Source organism: Haliaeetus albicilla, chromosome 2 (assembly GCF_947461875.1).
Source record: "Haliaeetus albicilla chromosome 2, bHalAlb1.1, whole genome shotgun sequence".
Classification (NCBI taxonomy): domain Eukaryota; kingdom Metazoa; phylum Chordata; class Aves; order Accipitriformes; family Accipitridae; genus Haliaeetus; species Haliaeetus albicilla.
This window is the reverse complement of record NC_091484.1, coordinates 80,780,612-80,797,790: the sequence shown is the minus strand read 5'-3', so window position 1 is coordinate 80,797,790 and position 17,179 is coordinate 80,780,612. Positions and strand designations below refer to the sequence as shown.

General features: G+C 54.6%; 1 protein-coding gene across 2 annotated transcripts in view; it reads right to left on the bottom strand.

The window, feature by feature from the left end:
• AGAP3 (ArfGAP with GTPase domain, ankyrin repeat and PH domain 3) overlaps window positions 1-17,179 on the bottom strand; it is a 150,962-nt gene that overhangs the window by 10,800 nt on the left and 122,983 nt on the right. For both annotated transcript variants that reach the window (XM_069778539.1, XM_069778538.1), the window contains exons 12-13: window positions 11,525-11,698; window positions 6,698-6,859 (exon numbers count right to left, since the gene is read on the bottom strand). In XM_069778539.1, coding sequence (XP_069634640.1) covers window positions 6,698-6,859; window positions 11,525-11,698 — 336 coding nt within the window. The remainder of the gene's footprint in view (window positions 1-6,697; window positions 6,860-11,524; window positions 11,699-17,179) is intronic.

The following is a 17,179-nucleotide window of genomic DNA, read 5'->3' as shown; positions in this document are numbered from 1 at the left end:
ACACAGGGGATGGGCAGGAGCACTTCCACACCAGCACACCAGGCAGGGAGAGCCCTCCATGCCAGCCGGCTCCCCAGCTGGCTCCTTCCCTGAGCAGATGGGATGCAGCCCCTGCCCTGCATGGAGGACGGTGTAGGGTGCCTCCCCCTGCATCCCAGCAGGTCCAGGAAGGAGGAGCGGGATCCCACTCAACATCAGCAAAACAAGAAGCAGAGCTCACACTGAGCCACGCCGCGCTCTTGTAGCAGAAGTCTCCTTTCTCACCTCCGCTTCCCCCTCCCCCGGCTCCCAGTCACATCCATTCTCTCCCTTCGCACTGCCCTTCTCCTCCCATCCATTCTCCCACTTTGAGCTGGTGTAGCAGAGGTACCTCTGGATGCCCTCGCGAGTGGGTGGTCACACAGGGAAGAGGCGGGGGGGATAATTCCAGCATGTGGGGGCACATGGCAGGGAACCAAGGGCTGGTCCTGCCTTTGGTGCAGCGAGTCCCTGGCCCACAGCTCTGCTCTCTTGCTGCCAAGTCTGTGAAGAGTGTCCAGGAGCAGGGCAGTCTGCAGGCCCCCCAGCCTCGGGATGCTTGTTTGCAAGCTGCCACTGTACCACATCATTATGAGGTGTTTGGGATATCAACAAATTAGCAGGCGTCTGGGAAGAGAAGGATGCAGCACCATTCGTAAATGTCAGCTCGCTGCCTCCTCATTTTGCAGATCATTAAACCCAATATTCCTAACCTGTATTAGTGCAACGGGGACAGGCCCCCTCCACAGCAACAAGCCGCCAGGAGAGCCGCAGCAAGAACATTGCTATGGAGACCCCACAGCGCCTTCTGTCCCAGTGCCCCCAGACCCCCAAGCTGAGCCGGCACGTTCCCACCACCCCACTGCCTGCTCTGTCCCCAGGGGGCATGCTGGGCTGGGGAGGGCTCTGAGCAGCGACACCGGCAGAGATGGGCAAACTCAGCTGTACAACAGAGGACACGCTGTGGGGTACCAAACATGTGCGTGCGTGCGGGCACGTGTGGGGAAGGACAGCAAAGGCAGTTGAGTCTGCGTGTCAGGAAGAGAAGGTGCTCCTGAGGGACACTGCAGGGCACGCTGTGACTTGCAGAGGGTGTCACCGCAAGGGACCAGTAGTGTTGTTTCTATGTATTGGGGGGGCGGATGCCATATGGGGTGCAGCGTCTGCACACAGCGCAGTGGGGCTGGGAGGCAGCAGAAGGGCCATGCGGGGTGCATGCATGCCCTGGGGGCGGAGGGGGTCACACTGTGGGTGCAGGAGGGACGGCATGGACGGCGTGGGCTTCATGGTGCATGTGGAGGCTTGCTGCAAGATGCACCAGCGGGGTTATGGGTGTGCACAAGAGGGGCAACACGGAGCTGTACAAGGTCCCCCAAGGAACCACAGAACGAGGAGGGTGTGGAGCTGATGGAGATGGGGGACCAGCTGTGGCGTGGCGATGCCCAGGCACAGGCTGCTTTCCTCCTGCCAGGATGGAGCAGGGAGCTTGCGGGGTCTGTAATGAGCAGGAGTGACTTGTTAGCACTGAATTAAGAGCCTTGGTGGAAGGGAGCGCACGGGTGACACAAGCTGCGTGGGGCAGCAGGAGCTGAGCAATAGCAGCTGGAATCCCCAGCAATCTGGTAAGCGCAGCTCAGCCCTGCACTCCCAGCTCGCCGAGATCAGCCTCCGACAGCCCCTGACAGTTGGTATTAATCACGCACATCGCCCCAACACAACTCTTTACTGGCCATCAATTTCCCGTGGGTTTTAAAACTAAAAAACAAAGACAAAACCGCGTCGTTTGGCCGCCACTGAGAAGCACATTAAGGGGCTGTCAGCTTCTCGCCATGCACCCTGCATCACTCTTTAAGCACATGAGAAGTTCATTATCCCCGGAGCTCTGGCAGCCATGGGGATGCTGGCGTAGGGAGCGTCGCAAAGGTGCTGCTGCCATCAGATGTGCCTGGTGGCTCCCCGGGGCCCTCCCGGCTGCCCGAACCAGGAGCCAGAGGTCCTGGCACAGAGGAGGTGCGGCAGCAGCGGGGGCTCTGGGCTTGTCTGTGGCAGGACGGGGCACTCTTGGCCGCAGCGCTTTGCTGGGCAGAGTTTCCTGATCGTCCCTGCAGGCTGATGCTGCAACCCCACCATGGTGATGAGCTCTTCCCGGGGCTGCTGCGACGACGTCCCCTGACAGCCTGACACCACGTTTGCCAGCCTGTGGGTGCTCCCTGACAGCCTGAGCTGCACTCTCCAGTTTGGTGACATCCCCGGCAGCCCAATACCACGCTTGCCATAGTTTGCTGATGCTCCCTAGCAACCTGACACTGCGCTCTCTTTAACATGCGACCATGTAAAAAAGCAACAGCTCGTTTGATTTATGATACTTCAGAACAACTAAGATTCAATTGCTCCGCACGTCCCTGGCTCTGATTACCTCCTAAATGAGATAAACTGATGGCAATTTATCCCCAGACCTCACCAACTTTCCCAGGATGCTAACCTGAGACGCTCGTGCCCTGCACACGCAGGCGTCGGGCTGGGTGCATCCGAAGGCAGCCTGGCCACAGCCCAAGCCGCCTGCTCCTCCACTCTCCCCTGCTGCTGCTCCTTGTGCCTGGGAGAGACGCTGCGATGGAGGGCTGCGCCTGACACCATGCCTGGCCCGATGCAGCTGCTGAGGTCTCCTGGCAGGCGGCTTTGGGGGGTTCCAGCAGCGGTGCTCCCCACACTGGCGTGGTCACGCTGGTGTGAGCTCATGGAAAGCACAGCCGGTCGCTGGGCTGTCCCCCACGCTCCTCCCAAGACAGTCTACCCTGCACAGCGGGATGAGCACCACAAGGGATGGGAGCTCTACCACACAGCACGGCAGCCCTGCTCTCTGAACAGCGATTTTTACACTTTCACCACATTGACTATGCGAAAGCAAAAAGCTCAGATTATCCTGCTGTGAAAAAAACTGCTGTAACTGTTCAAAAGCAGCTAAAAGAGATTCAAGGAAGAATCAGACATACTTATGGACAGCAGTCCATGACATAAGTCATCAGTCATGCCCATGATGTGGGGCAATGCTTGGCCCCAGTTTCACAGCTGGAACCAATCACCAACCATTAAGACATCAGGATGGGACCTCACAGAGAGGCTCATTATCTCTTATTTGCTTGCTGCCAGTTTCCACTTCTAATGCAGGCTGCCATGCAGGACAGTGACCTGGCTGTGACTCCAGTCTAGTGCTCACCGTGAGTGGCTCGAAAGCACACAACCCAAGCATCAGTCCCAGAGTCACTCCTCTGCATCTGCCCTGGGCTGCCTGGTCCTGGTGATGAGCTGCCACAATGCCCTGAGCTGCACCAGCTCTCGGGAGCAGGCCCAGTGCTTGGAGCAGGAGACAGACAAAACGAGTCTCCCAAGGGGGATACCACAGGCAGGGAGACCCAGGGTGAATCAGACGTATGGCAGGCAGGGGATCATCTGCCTGAAAAGGTGCGCGTGATTCAGCTCCGCAATTTGTGCTGAGCACAGGGATGTACGAGGGCCCTTTCAGACAGACACATCCCCCTCTCCTCAAAACGGGGTATACAGCTGTTTGCTACTGAAACACTGGCCTGGCTGCAGTAGGACCAAGCTGTGAACCTCTAAGTGCGTGCTGCCTCTGCACAGCAGCAGCAGCTGGCTCCCGCAGACATGGAGCATGGCACCGCTGGCACGGGTGCTGCCCGCAGCCCTTCCGGACCCGCAGCATGCACAGCCTGGCCTCCCAAGGAGGTGCTGATGCAGGGCGACCTGTGAGGATGGCAGAACTGACCCAGACTTTGAAAGCCCAACTTTGCAATCAGATCAGTTTTCTAATACAGCAGATTACATAAAAAATAAACAGAAGGCAAGTTTTTGAAAAGCCAACCAAAAAGCCAGAAAACCCACCGCACAATACCCCATGTGGAAGACGCTGCATGGGACTACTCTGACCTGGCGTGAGCCTGGGAGCAGCAGGCTCTTGTCATCTCTGCGTGACAACAGTGCTGAGCCAGTGGATACTGCACCTACTGACTGACTGAAGGAGGGCACAGGGACTTGGAAGGACTGGATTCAAGCTGGAGACAGAGAGGTTGGATTGCTCATGTGATCGCAGATCACAGATGCTTGCTCCGCTCTGCCATGCCCCTCCTGCCTCTGCTGTGCTCTCCTAACTCCTCGCCTGGCGTCCTTACTGCTCCCTTTCCACTGCTGCACTGGAGCAGGCTAAGCAGCCTGCTGCCACGTGTCCCAGCAGCAGCAGTACCGTAGATCACTGGGGAGGTATTTTTCCTGCTCTCGGTTCTGGTGCCAGAGGCTTCTGGCAGCAGGAGGAGCAACTGCATGCAAGGTCTGTGCAGTGACAAATGAAGTTTGGTAACTGACACTTCACTGGCAAATGAAGTTCCATGTTGATAAATGCGAAGTAATGCACATTGTAGGAAAAAATTACATTACTCCAACACCTGACAGGGCTCTAAATTAACTGTATCAACACGAGACAAGGCCTGGATATCACTGCAGATAGCACAAGACCTCTTCCCAGCACACCACCATGGTCAAGGACCAGGGCAGGGAATAACAGAAAATATTCTGATGCCCTCATACACATCACGTGGCACCACATCCCCACTATCTGCAGCCTTGGTCACTCCACCTTCCAAGGATACTGCCAAACAGGGAAGGACAGCAAGAGTGAGCATGTCCCCCCCCCCCCCAAAAAAATCCCTATGAAATGACAAAAAAACTGGGATGGCTCAAAGATTCATGCATTTGGCATCCAAGGAGGAGGGTGACAATCAGCTGGTCTGCCCACCTCGATGCAGAGGGCAGGGAATTCTGCCAGGGGCCAGATCACACATGTCTTGTAGAAAAGCGACTAATTTAATTTTAATACTTTGAGCAGTGGTTAGTCCATATTACTGCTCCATAAAAGTGTGCCCACATTTAATTACCTTTTCCACTAAGAAATTGTATTCACTTTTGTGTAACTTGAGATCCCAGCCTCTGCACCTTCTCATGCACCTGTCAGCTATGCTGAACAGCCTTGCAGGACCAGACTTCTTTCTCTGTAAGTACTGAAAACATCAGTCCTTCGCTTCTCAGTCTTCATTCTGGTAAGCTGAATACCTTAATGTCGACATCATAAATACATTCATCAGAAATACATTCATCAGACCCAAGTCTGTTTTGGGACCTTCTTTACAACTCTGCCCAGTATTTCCATGCTCTCTTGGAGTATTATTTCCAGGATGAGACACAGTACTTTAGCACATGCTTTCTTAGTCTCACGTGTAGGTGCAAAGTCATTCTACTCTTTGGTATCCCACTTTTCAGACATATAAAGAATACATGTCTCTCTTTCTTTTTGCCAAAGCACTGGATTGAGAACTGCAAACTAAGAGCTGATGTCTGGAAGGGCCATAATGTGTCTGAAGAGTCAACATATACCCATAGCTAAGAACGCATCAGTTGTTTAACAAAACGTAAATACAGATAATACTTCTTGCTTTCTGTGAGACATCCAGTGTCTATTATAGACTCAAATGATGCTCAAGATGCCTGAATCAACAAACGCAAAGGCTAAGTCTTAGTTGCTGGATGGGGGTTAAACCACGACACCTAAACTCAGTGGTTTTCAGATGAAGATAACTACAACAGAACTGCCAAACTCCTTTGCAGATCATCACCACAACATTTCTAAGACAGAAAACTTAAGAAGAGTTGTTCTGCCATGGGAAACCTCGGCTGCTGGACTACAGGCTGACCTGTGATTTGGAGCAAGATGCCAGGACAGCCACAGCACGCCTTGTTAGGTACAGGCTAACAAATGTACAGGCTAAAATGTTCTGGTTTGGTTTACAGTAGCTATTAGTTTCAAACACTTGTACTTAACCCCTCTCCCCCTGCCTTTAGCCATCTGAATTAAATCTTTATTTTGGTTTACTACAAAAGCTTACTGAGTGATGTGGGACAGGATGACCTAGGATAAAGTCAAATCTTAAAGACTGAGGATCACTTTTCCCACAGAGGCTAATCATAGATGCAGGCTTTGGAGATCATGTTTGCCAAGCTGATCTCTCTACCTGGACAAATTTGGATGGCTTTTCATAGCAAAATGCACTTCCCTATGCCTTGCAGGCTCCCTGCCAAGCTTGGGTCCCTCTTCAAAAACCAGAGACACCAAAATATCTCAACAGAAAAACCATCAGTACTTTTAGCATAGGCAAAGCAATGTATACGTCTTCAGCTGGTTTCCTGAAGTAGATAAACTTTTCCAAAAGACCCTCAGCTTGAGGCGGATGGCCAGCATAGGTCTTTTAAATGATGAGAGTTTGGCAAATTTACAAGCCAACAGAAACAGGTTCTTTCTTGTGGTAGAAAGTGTCTGCACACCTTAAGCATAGTCAAGTACGCCTTAACTATGTGGTGTGCTCTGCTCTGCTAACACAGTTAGTAATTATTATTAGCACTAATAGTATATGCAGTCATGGGCATGATGGCAGTCCTGCTTCCACTGCAGGTGAGAAATCAAGGGCAGATCAAGAGGGGCTGGTTGCTCCTTTCTGCCTAAGCACAAGCTGGCTCGGACAAGGAGCGCTCCAAGCCCCGGGACCTGACGAGCCCCGGCAGGACTCCTGGGTGCCCGGCGCGCAGAGGTGCCCCCCAGGCAGAAGACCTTTCCTACCTTCTGCTGCTGTGCTGGGGCCATCAGGCCGGGTCGTCCCTGTGCTCTTTTTCCTGCGATGCTTCTTCCTGTTCGCATGTGGTGATGGAGGTGGCTCCAGCTTCGGGCTGGCAGCACTGGAAATGTTTGGGCTGGAGCTGAGAGAATCGGCAGTACCGTTAGCTGGGAACAAAGATAAAGAAAGTAATGTACAGCAAGACAGTGACAGTCTGTTCTTTCTAGAGACAACCAAGTGTCCTGGAGACAGCCCCAATGTTCTGCCTGGCTCAAAATGCACAGACCCATGAGACAGGACAGCACCCGCACTCAGCCCCGCTGCATGGGGCAGCTCCGACACCCACTCCAGCTCAGGGCTGGCAGGCTCCTTGGGCAGGGTCAGGCTGGACACACTCTGCACTGGGATTCATCCGGGATGATCACACCGAGACAGCGCTGGCACCTACGTAGCCGGGACAAGCACAGCGGCATCACTGGGGGCAGCCCGACATGCCAGCCTCTCGGCGCACGTCCCTGTGCATACTGCTCAATGGCAGTGTCCTCACAGGGCAATGCATGCGTTTTGGGAAGGGACAGTCCCAGGAGGTGTTTTCGGCCCCCCAGGTGCAGATCCAGGTCCCGGGATCTGCAGTACTGCTGCAGAAGCATCGATCCCCCACGGCACCGCTCTGCCAGACGAGGTGACTGGGGTTGCCACACTTAGGAACCTAAGCATGATGGTCTCAATAGGCTTCCGATACGGAGCTGAAGAAGCTGCATCCCCAGCAGCAACGCACCAAATTTATCCTCAATCATACTGTTCCTTACAATTAATAGCAGAATTAGAAACAATCAGGGAGCTGCCTAATTACTGTCAATTAGAGCGCGCTAATCAAGCTCCGATCACACACACACACGCTGCCGCTGCACTCACCATTAAATGTCAAATTTCATTAGAGACCAGCAACAAAATCAAAAGCCTGACATTCAATTTCAGCAGCACACACAGCGCAGGCTTCCAATCAGCATAAAAATGCAGACTCCGGGGAAGGCAACGAGGCGCAGGAGCCCTCGCTGCACTGTTAACCCTCTCTGAAATACACTCCTGCCTCTCCAGTGTCCACCCGCCCACAGGGCACACATGGCAGCTCCGCTCCCAGCTTGCTTCTGCCCTGGGCAGCTTGCTGTCCTCTTTGCAGCAAGCCAGTGTCTCCCGCTAAGTCCTAACCTCCAATTTCCATGTTTTGTGGCACCTGAAATTAAGAAAGCAATCACAGCATCTAACAAGGGCAGCACCCTCCAGCAGTGGGGACTGCCTGTGACTTGGCAAGCCCTTCTCCCACTCCAGCCTAGCCTCTGCTCTCCTGTTTCAGCCCGGCTTGGTCTCTGGGGCTTGGTCTGTCTCTGTGTGGCAACACAAACATCCAACAATGGGGCAGAGAGGGCTACAGGCAGTGGCCAGGAGCTGCCCCATGCAGAGGTCTGGCATGCAGCTGGTGTCCTCCTCACAAGGCTGGGAACGGATGCGGCATCAGAGCTCTTCTATCTCTGGTTTCTACTACATTTGACACACACTAGTAGGGTGTTTCTGTTGCTATTTATCCACAGGGAAATAGTTCACCCTTGACAATTAAGAGAGATAAATCTAATAGAATCAGACTTCAGTTTTATAAATATAAATTACTGATACTCTTCAACAGGACTACACTTGGAACAGGTGTGAGGCACCTTCATCTCCCAGCCTGGATGCCACAGGGGACCTGAACTTTCTCGTCTGAGGCTACACATGGTGCATCCAGCCTACCTCTGCTGCCCACCTGCTCACCAGGATGCCCTCCGGGCCAAACCATGCACCGCCAGCATCCTGCCCCCCTCCGCTCATCCGCTCATTGTAGAGGGTTCATGCATTTCTGCAGCTCCTGCCAACGTGCTTGCAGGCTGTGGTGAGCCTGACATCTCACGCTCCGCAGAGCAGAGATCACCCACGTCCCTGCTCTTCTTACCACCTAGCAGCTAAAGACACAGAGCTGGGGGCTTCCAGGGCCCCCAGTGGGGTAGGGATGGGACTGCAATGGGGCAGGGGCAGAACGTGAAACACGCTCTCTCTACAAGATCAGGTATTGCTTGCTCTCCCTCTTTTCCCAGCAGGACAGAAGTGAGCTCCTCTGACACACCCAAGGACTTCCAGGTCCCCATCTCACCATGGGAAGCCTTCCACAGGCAGGCGTGGGACCTCCTGGTTCCTCCCTCCGAACCAGCTGGCCTTACAGGCAGCCCCTGGTTCTCCACGGGTGGGCGCAGAGGTCCTCCCGTAAAGGACAAACACAAAACGTGCTGGAGTGTGTTTACATGGCCTGTACAGCTTGTCCCACCCCTCTCCCATGTGCTCTCCAGGTCACAACTGGAGGAGGCAGCCCGTCCCTAGGAGCCGTGAATGCAGCCTGCACCCTCTGCACGCGCCTGCAAGTCTGCTCTGAGCAGAGGAATATTCCTCATCCTGCCACGCCATTTAGAGCTGGAAATAACAGCGGAGAACTCAGACCCGGGCTGCACGGACACGGTGGCACAGCCAGGGTTCAGGCGCAGATGCAAGGCATGCCTGCTTCGGCTTAGCTCAGCCCTGCAGCAGAGGGGCGGACATGCTGCTCAGCCATGCAGGACACACTGCCTGTCCCCCCAGAAGCCCTCTCCCTCATGACACTGAGAACCCACTTTTTCTGCTGGCTGCTGCCTGTGCAGGTACGCAGCCCAGAGAGCTGCCAGCCTGGTGTGTGCACAGCCCAGGGCTGCTCCAGCTGACCGGGACAGGAGCCCGGGCTCGCCACCTCCCTGGGGCCAGGGCTTTGCTCCAGGGGCGCCACCTGCCCCAGCCCTTCCTCAACAGCCCTGAGCGGTTCTGCAGACGGGAGACGGATGCTGGGAGGTATGAAATTGCTGCTTTTCCCACCAGCGCAGTGGTGATGGTGCTGTGAGCTGTGAGCTGGGTGATGGACTGCAAGGCTGCTCCAGGAGGCTCCCGGGACAGCCGGGCCGGTTGCCCCTCATATCCTGCGGGCCCTTCAGCACGGCCGGCCCAGTGACGTGTCTGTGGACCACTAATGCCAGGGCAGGGCAAGGCAGGATCGACCCACGGGGCTTGGGGTCCAGCACAGTGCAGCGGGACCTGAGAGTGGACGAGCAGCCTTCACTGCTCAAGACACACAATTAGCACTGAGCTGACATCTCACCCCTCCACATCACCGGGAGAAGAAGCAGCTTCTCAGCTCCCGTTTGCGTCAGTCTCCTGGTTACTTTGCATGAAAGAGGTAGATTGCTTCGGGTGGCTGCAAGCGCAGCAGGCTCCTCCCGTGGACAGGGAGCAGAGGCTGTCTTGGTCTCCTGTGACACTCAGGCCAGAGCCAAGCCAGGCAAAATGCACAGCATGGCCATGCTAGGCCCTTGGGCTCCTCAGGGGGACTGCTGGGAGGAAGACGAGACCTGCTTGGATGGTTCCTGGGGCAGGAGGCTATCCAGGCAGACAGCTGCTGTCCGGAAGGGCTGTGCCACAAAATTCACCTGTGCAAAGGCAAGGTGCGTGCGGACTGCAGCGCTGCCCGTCTGCTCACCTGCACCAGGGAGCGCAGACCCCGCTGCTGCGCGTACAAGGGCACGCTCGGCAGTTAGCATGGAGGCTCTGCTGCCTGCCTGCACGACTCCAGTGGGTCAAGGCAAGGTGCTGCCCGTGGTGGGGCACCCCTCTCCCGGCCCGAGGACTGGTCCTGCAGCATCCCAGCAGATGCGCCTGTGTCCGAAGCAGCGCGCGGAGCGGCGGTCCCCCCTCGCACCCCGCTTCCTCCGGTGCTGGAGGAGTGGAGGCTGCCCTGCTGCACCCTGTGTCCGAGGCGAGGGGAGGGGGGGGCTGCCGGCACATTAATGCTCAGAGCTGCGCCCTTCCGCTCCCGTCGCCTGTGCTGCCCCATCAGCAGTAACAGTCTGATTAATTCGCTTCCAGCAGGGAGCTGATGGGGCCAATGATGGAGCCGCTGCATCAGGCGCGCTGAAATTGATAGTTTTTCACAGTTACAAATGAGGAGCCTCCTCAGCTGCAAATGGCGCCCGCACAGTCGGACTCCGGTAATGATCATAAAGAGGCTCTCTTTAAACTGCGAAAGCCCCTGGGACCGAGCGGGGGGGCGGCTGCCGCGCTAATGAGAACTACAAGGGGCGAGCAGGCATGGAAATGGCTCCTCCACTCTTGATGTGCATTTAACTGCTTTTTTAGTGCGGCGGCAGAGCCAGGAACGAAGGAGTGATGAATGCAGCACAAAAGCATTTATTTTCCAATTCGGCAAAGTGGCTACGTTGGGAAATGTATGAATTATTTTAATTCACTCAACTGTCCTGAAACATCACAGAGAGCGAGTGAGCGTGGGGGGAGGGGGCGGGCGGCGCTCAGTGTGTGCTCCAGAGACAGGAATTACTCCTATTCGTTCAACTGCCCCAAAATCTGGGAGCTGGGGCTGCTGACGAGGAGCAGAGATGGGGGAAAGCAACGGTTATCCCTTGCACGGTGAGCTGAGAGTGGGGCAGGTGGAGGAGAGAGGTCAGAGAAGTCCTCAGAGCAGCATCCCTTGACTGGAGGGAGACTGCTTTACCGTGCTCGGCAAGAGAGCTTCTCCCCCCAGTTTGGACGCTGCCAGCTGACCCTCACGAAGGTGGACAGTCCCAACAAGGCCCCAAGGGCTGTGTCTGACACCCGTGAGCAAAGTCTGGGCTCACAGCCACAGGGCATAGCTCAGGATTGCCCCATCACCAAAATAAGCCTCCCCACCTGCTGCAGCTGAGGGGAGCAGGGTCAGAAGTGCTACTTACAGGGGTTGGGGCAGCTGCCAGGGATAGCCACAGCCTCGTTCCACTGGTCTGCGCTGGAGACGGAGTAGGAGCGCTGGTGCATGCCGTCTGGCTTTGAGCTGAAGCCCACCAGGTTGATGCCGCTGATGGAGCGCTCTGAGTGCAGGGAGGTACTGCTGGTTGAGTGGGGAGCACCTGCAAGAGAGACATGAGTTTAGCACGGACCAGCTGCTGCCCTGAAGCACAGTGGAAGAAGGAAAAGCTGTCCTGTACCTGATGTGACATGCCCTCCTGGTGGCCCTGCCTGAGGACAGGCTCTGTCTGGCTCTCCTCTCCCAAGGGGTGGAAGTGCATCAGCCCCCAAAGGTGCTGAGAAAAGAGCACTGCTCAGCACACACCACTTCTCAGAGGGACACCCAGCTTGATGGATTTCAACCCAGCACCCTGAGATGCACAGCTAGGCATCTTGGCTCACAGCCTCCTTCTCCAGCCAGATTTTGCAGCTGGAGTTCATGGTCTGCTCATAATTTTCACTATAGCCTTTAGGTACCTGGACAAACACAAGCCCACCCCATAGCCCGCGTGTCCATTCTCACTCCTTAACTTCACCTCTTGTGTGTCCCGAGCAAGAAATACAACCATGTTGGAGGCACTAGGAGTGAATGGAAAATCACATGGAGGATGTCAAAGGGACAAGCAGGGGAACAGACGTCTGTAAGGTGGGGATTGTGGGTGGGAACGCCTCTTCCCACTAGCTGAAAATCCCTGCGGCTGAGCCCAGGAGCTTGAACCCCAAAGAAAGGAGTGGTTTTGGGACCAGAGGCCATCACAGAAGACAAGATCACTCAGTGATTCAAAATGGGTCAAGTGTTTCTGGATTACAAGAATATACACAATTTCCAGAATAATATACAGAGCAGTTCTGACAAGGAGCAAAAATCTTGCTGTTCAAGGATGCAGGCAATCTGTTAAGGAGGATGATGCTGCCCTAGAGAGATTACCCTACACCTGCCCACTACAAGCACTTTCCTATGCCTGCCCTTAGGGCATTCAGCTCCAGCCACCGTAGAGCAAGTGCTCTGGGAGCTCGGGGGCGAGCAAAGGGTCCCTTTCCCTACTCTGAAGCTATGTTTCTTCCTTCCACACCCGGAGGCGCAGATGCTGAGCTGGGACTCCCACACCAGCCCTTCTGTCCATGGATGAGTGCAAGGCCCGTTGAATGGCTCCAGCTGCAGTGTGCCTGGCTGATGGGATGCACAACCATAGCCTGACCCGTCTGCTTGCTCCAGCCTCGCCAGAGGTGACCACCCCGTGGCCATGCAAGGAGCCAGGCTAAGAGAGACCGAGCAACTTGTTTCATGGGACTGGGATGTAAGTGGGATCCTTTCACAGAATCAGGATGGAGAGCAGATGGACACCTGCAGGAGCAGGTCCCCACCTGGATCTGCTGCAGCCAGGACAACTCACCTGACCATGTCTTTGCTGTGTAAAACCAGCCTCATTTTGCTCTCACAGCACAGCTGAGGTTGAAAGGGACCTCTGGAGGTCATCCTGTCATCCTGGTCAAGCAGGGCCACCCAGAGCCAGTTGCCCCAGACTGTATCTGGATGGTTTTTGAGTATCTCTAAGGAGGGAGACTGCACAACCTCGCTGGGCAACTATTCCAGTGCTTAGCCACCCTCCACAAAGAGCAGAGCCCTGTAAAATCCCATGTGGAGCCCTGGATTCTGTACATAAAGTTACGTTTCTGTCCCTGCTGTTTCCATGAAAACCTAAGAAATGTGATCTGAATGTCACTGGTGCCTGAGTGCTGCCTGAAGCTGCAGAGTGCCTGAAACAACAGCTCAAGAAGCCCAAATCCCCCCCTACAAAAGTTGGATCCAAGGTGTGTGCTGAACGGAGGGGTAATGTGGGCCATCAGCCCTGCATCAGGCATGCCTGCCATCCACAACCACCTTTCATTCATCACCAGCACGGTGGGTGCCTCCCACCCTTCTCTTCCATGTGCCCACCCCGGACCAAAAACCCCCTTTCTCTGCTGCACTGTGTAGGGACTACCTGTAAGCCTTGCCTGCAGATCCTGCCTGCCCCGGCAGCGGCAATGCAGAGCTCGCATGGCAGCGGCAATGCAGAGCTCGCATGGCCGCGGTGCCCCGCAGCCCCGAACTGCCAGGGCCCTTTCCCGTGGGGCAGGAGCAGCAGAGCCGCCGGCTCATCTGCCTCCAGCCCGGCTGCCGCACGCTCCCCCTCCCTCCCCTTGTTCAGCGCCACAGAAACACGTGTAAAACCATGACACTGACTTTGCCTCTAATTAGCCCTTAATTTACAAGACACACTCGGAAGGGTAATTAGCTGGCGCTCCGCTCCTGACTGCCGCATCCATCTCCTCTCGCCTCCTCGTGGGAGGGAGCCTGCTGCCACTGGAGCAGGGACAAGGCTGCTCTCCCGGGACTGGGAAGAGCTGGGTCCTGGGGACCCCGCTGCTGGGCTGGGACAGGATGGGATGGGACAGGACGAGCTGCCCCCAGAGCTCAGGCAGTGCCCGCCAGCCCCAAGCCAGGCTGCGCACACAGCACGTGTCTATTGCCACAGCCGTAGAGGAGAGGGACGCAAACAGCAGGAGTGCAGAGTGCCTGGGAGAAGCTCCTCCAGCAAAGGGGAAAGTCCTGCAGGGCCCCAGGGAGCCCAGATTTGCCCCTTGCACCTCCACCCCAGCCATACTGGGAGCCCAAGCCTGCAGGCACGTGCCCTTCCATCGTCTCCTCCGAAGAGCAGCGCGGGCTGCCACAGACGCCCAGGTGCCCCAGCCCTTACCAGAGCCAGGGACATGTGATTCTGCCGTGGCCAAGGCACCCTCCAAACCTGCGCCCAGCGATGGACCTCCTTGGTTTTGTGGCACCGTGCGGTGGGTGAAGCTGGGCAGCAGGAACAAGTGCTGGCAGCAGGAAGGGAATATACTGTGGTCAGACTTGCAGAGCAGCAGCCCCAGGCACCTCAAGTGCCTGCCCCGCAGCCCCGCTCGGCTTTGCCAGCGGCCGCCCTGGGAGCACACCACACTGCCAGGGCAGGCGGCCACAGCTGCGGCGTGACCTGCGCCAGGCCTGCGGGACGCCAAGTGTGTGCAGAAGAAGACGTGCTTGGGAAAGCCGCCGACACACGCTCAGAGCCCACATGCACGCCCACCCGACCCTGCACCAGCGCCCAGCATGAGCCTCCCGAATCTGATGCCTGCCTTGCCAGCAGCGTGTGCCACGAAGAAGCAGCCCCAATTTGAAATGAAACGGTGCTGCTACGACTTCCAGGAACAGCTTCTATCAGCCTCTGCAGTCTCTCCAGGAGCTCCCAGCTGCCTGGATTCACCCAGCTGCAGAGAAATGTCCTCGCAGCCCAGCCGCTCGCTTGGCTCACGGACCTCTTGGCCATGCAACTCTGGCTTGTCCCAGGGATCTGCAAGGTGGTCCCAACAAGGCTAGAGCTCTAAGGAATTGTGTCCCTTTGGAAGTGACACCACCGGCAGTCGCTGGATATGTTCCCTTTAAATTAGGCAAGCAAAGTGAAAGGTGAATTAAAAGGCTACATGTAAAATACTAACTGCCTCTCTGAGCCAAAGCCTCCAGGAACTGAACTCTCCCTGACCCTGCCTACAGTCCCCCAAGCAAAGCTCTCCCAATCACTATTTCCTCAAAAACCCAGAAAAAAGAGATTCATGTAGACATGTTAGTGTGACCTCACCAGCAGGCAAGGCTTCATGATACCTTTTTAAGTAAAGCCTAACTGATGACACAGCAGTAAATGGAAAATGACCTAAAAACAGAATGTCATTTTTCTCAGCGTGGAGTGTGGCAGCCTGGCCACTTCAGTAAAACACCTGAATCAAAGCAAACTGGAAATTCTTCATTAAGGTATGGACACACAGGGAACTGGACAAAAATGAGTTAGCAAAAAGGGGTACTGCCAGTTGGGAAGGAGATAATTTGCAGAGTCACTTGAGGATCTTTGGACAAATCTTTGGACAAATCTAGTATTTTCAGCAGTGATTTGGCAAAATAATACAGGGGTTCTGGTGAAATTTCCTGGTGACGTTAAGTTGGAAGCACTGCCAGTATTCTGGAGATGAAGATGGCATACAGGACTAGATGATTTTGAAAAGTGAGCTAACAAAACCACAACAAAATTTATTTAGTACACAGTGCAAAGACATGTACTCTGGAACTAATGGGACTGATTCAGAAAAAACTGGGGAAGTACATACTGTTTGCCATGGGATTTGGATTGCACTGCAATGACATGAATGTTTGCACTAGGCTGGGGCTCTTAACTGGGCACACCACAGGAGGAGGAATTCTGCAAGTATTGCCTCTTCACAGCATTACCAAACTATACCACCACTGAGGCTGGAAAGTCAAATGTGATCCCATGTGTGCAAGATGAGGTTAAGATGAATGTGATACCTCCTGTGCAAGATGAGGTATGTCTTGCATAAGTGGGAAACGCACACTTTCTGCACAAAGCTGGTATGATGCCTCACCTAGATCCTCATGCACAACCTACCACCCTGAAAAAAACTAATTCAAGGTGGAATGGGTATAGAAAACAAAGGTGACTTTCCATTTCTACTAATCCTATTAGCCCACCTGCCCACATCCTACAACCTGCAGTCCTGAACTACTGCAGACTGCCAGTAATAGCAACACGAAGTGTACGGACATGCTAAGTCACATGGTTTTTTAATAGGAGTAATACAGAAATACCTACATTCTTGACAACTTCATTGAGGAAAGGACTACTTCCTTCTCTTCCTTGAACATACAATAACCTGACCAGCACTGAACAAACCAAGCTGTGACACATCAGCTCTACCTCCTACCACTAGCATCCAGCATCCACTTCTGAGGAAGCTCTGGGTGAAGCCAGATGTCTCCTTGATGCACATCCTGGGTGCTGAGTGTCTGCAGTCTGGCCAGGACACGGAAGAGAGACTGCTTCAGCGGCACAGATGGATACGCTCTGCGCACCAACAGACAAAGGACAGATACCAGTGATTATGGTCCTGGGCTAATCTCTTTGCTGTGTTGGATGCTGTCAACCCAGGAATAAAGCCGTTTCAACCTAAGAAAGGGGACAGGGTCCCAAAGGCTCATCCTCCTTTGGCGAATGCACACAGCAGACTGCAACACAAAAATGTCTTCACACTCTCAGACTCCTGCCTGGTGATAACTCAAAGGAAGAGCTGTCTCTTGCTGGATTTATTCAACATTAAAATGTGATCAACAGGAGAATAGCCACATGGCAGCTAAATCCTGCTCTGCCTGTGCTTCTCCACACCAACTACCCTACTGCGGTCAGGATGGCTTGGTCGGATGTGATTATCAGAAGTCGTGCACAGCAAAGTGAGCTGGTAGCAGAAGAAACACTTTGAGAAGTTTGCAGCTCCCATGAAAACTGAAAGTCCAGACTTCTGAACCAGTTGCTGCTGTCTGCAGTGAGCTTCGCTCTCGGTTCCTTCGCTGGAGCTATGTTCTGGTACAGTGTAATTACTTATGGATGAGGTCATTGTTTTTGCTTGAGCAGAAGACTGGGCATCATCCTGTGGATACAGCTTGGCCTCAGCTCTTCAGGCATCCATCGTTTCTCAGCTGGACTATCCCAACGCGCTCTTTATCTCTGCATGAAGCC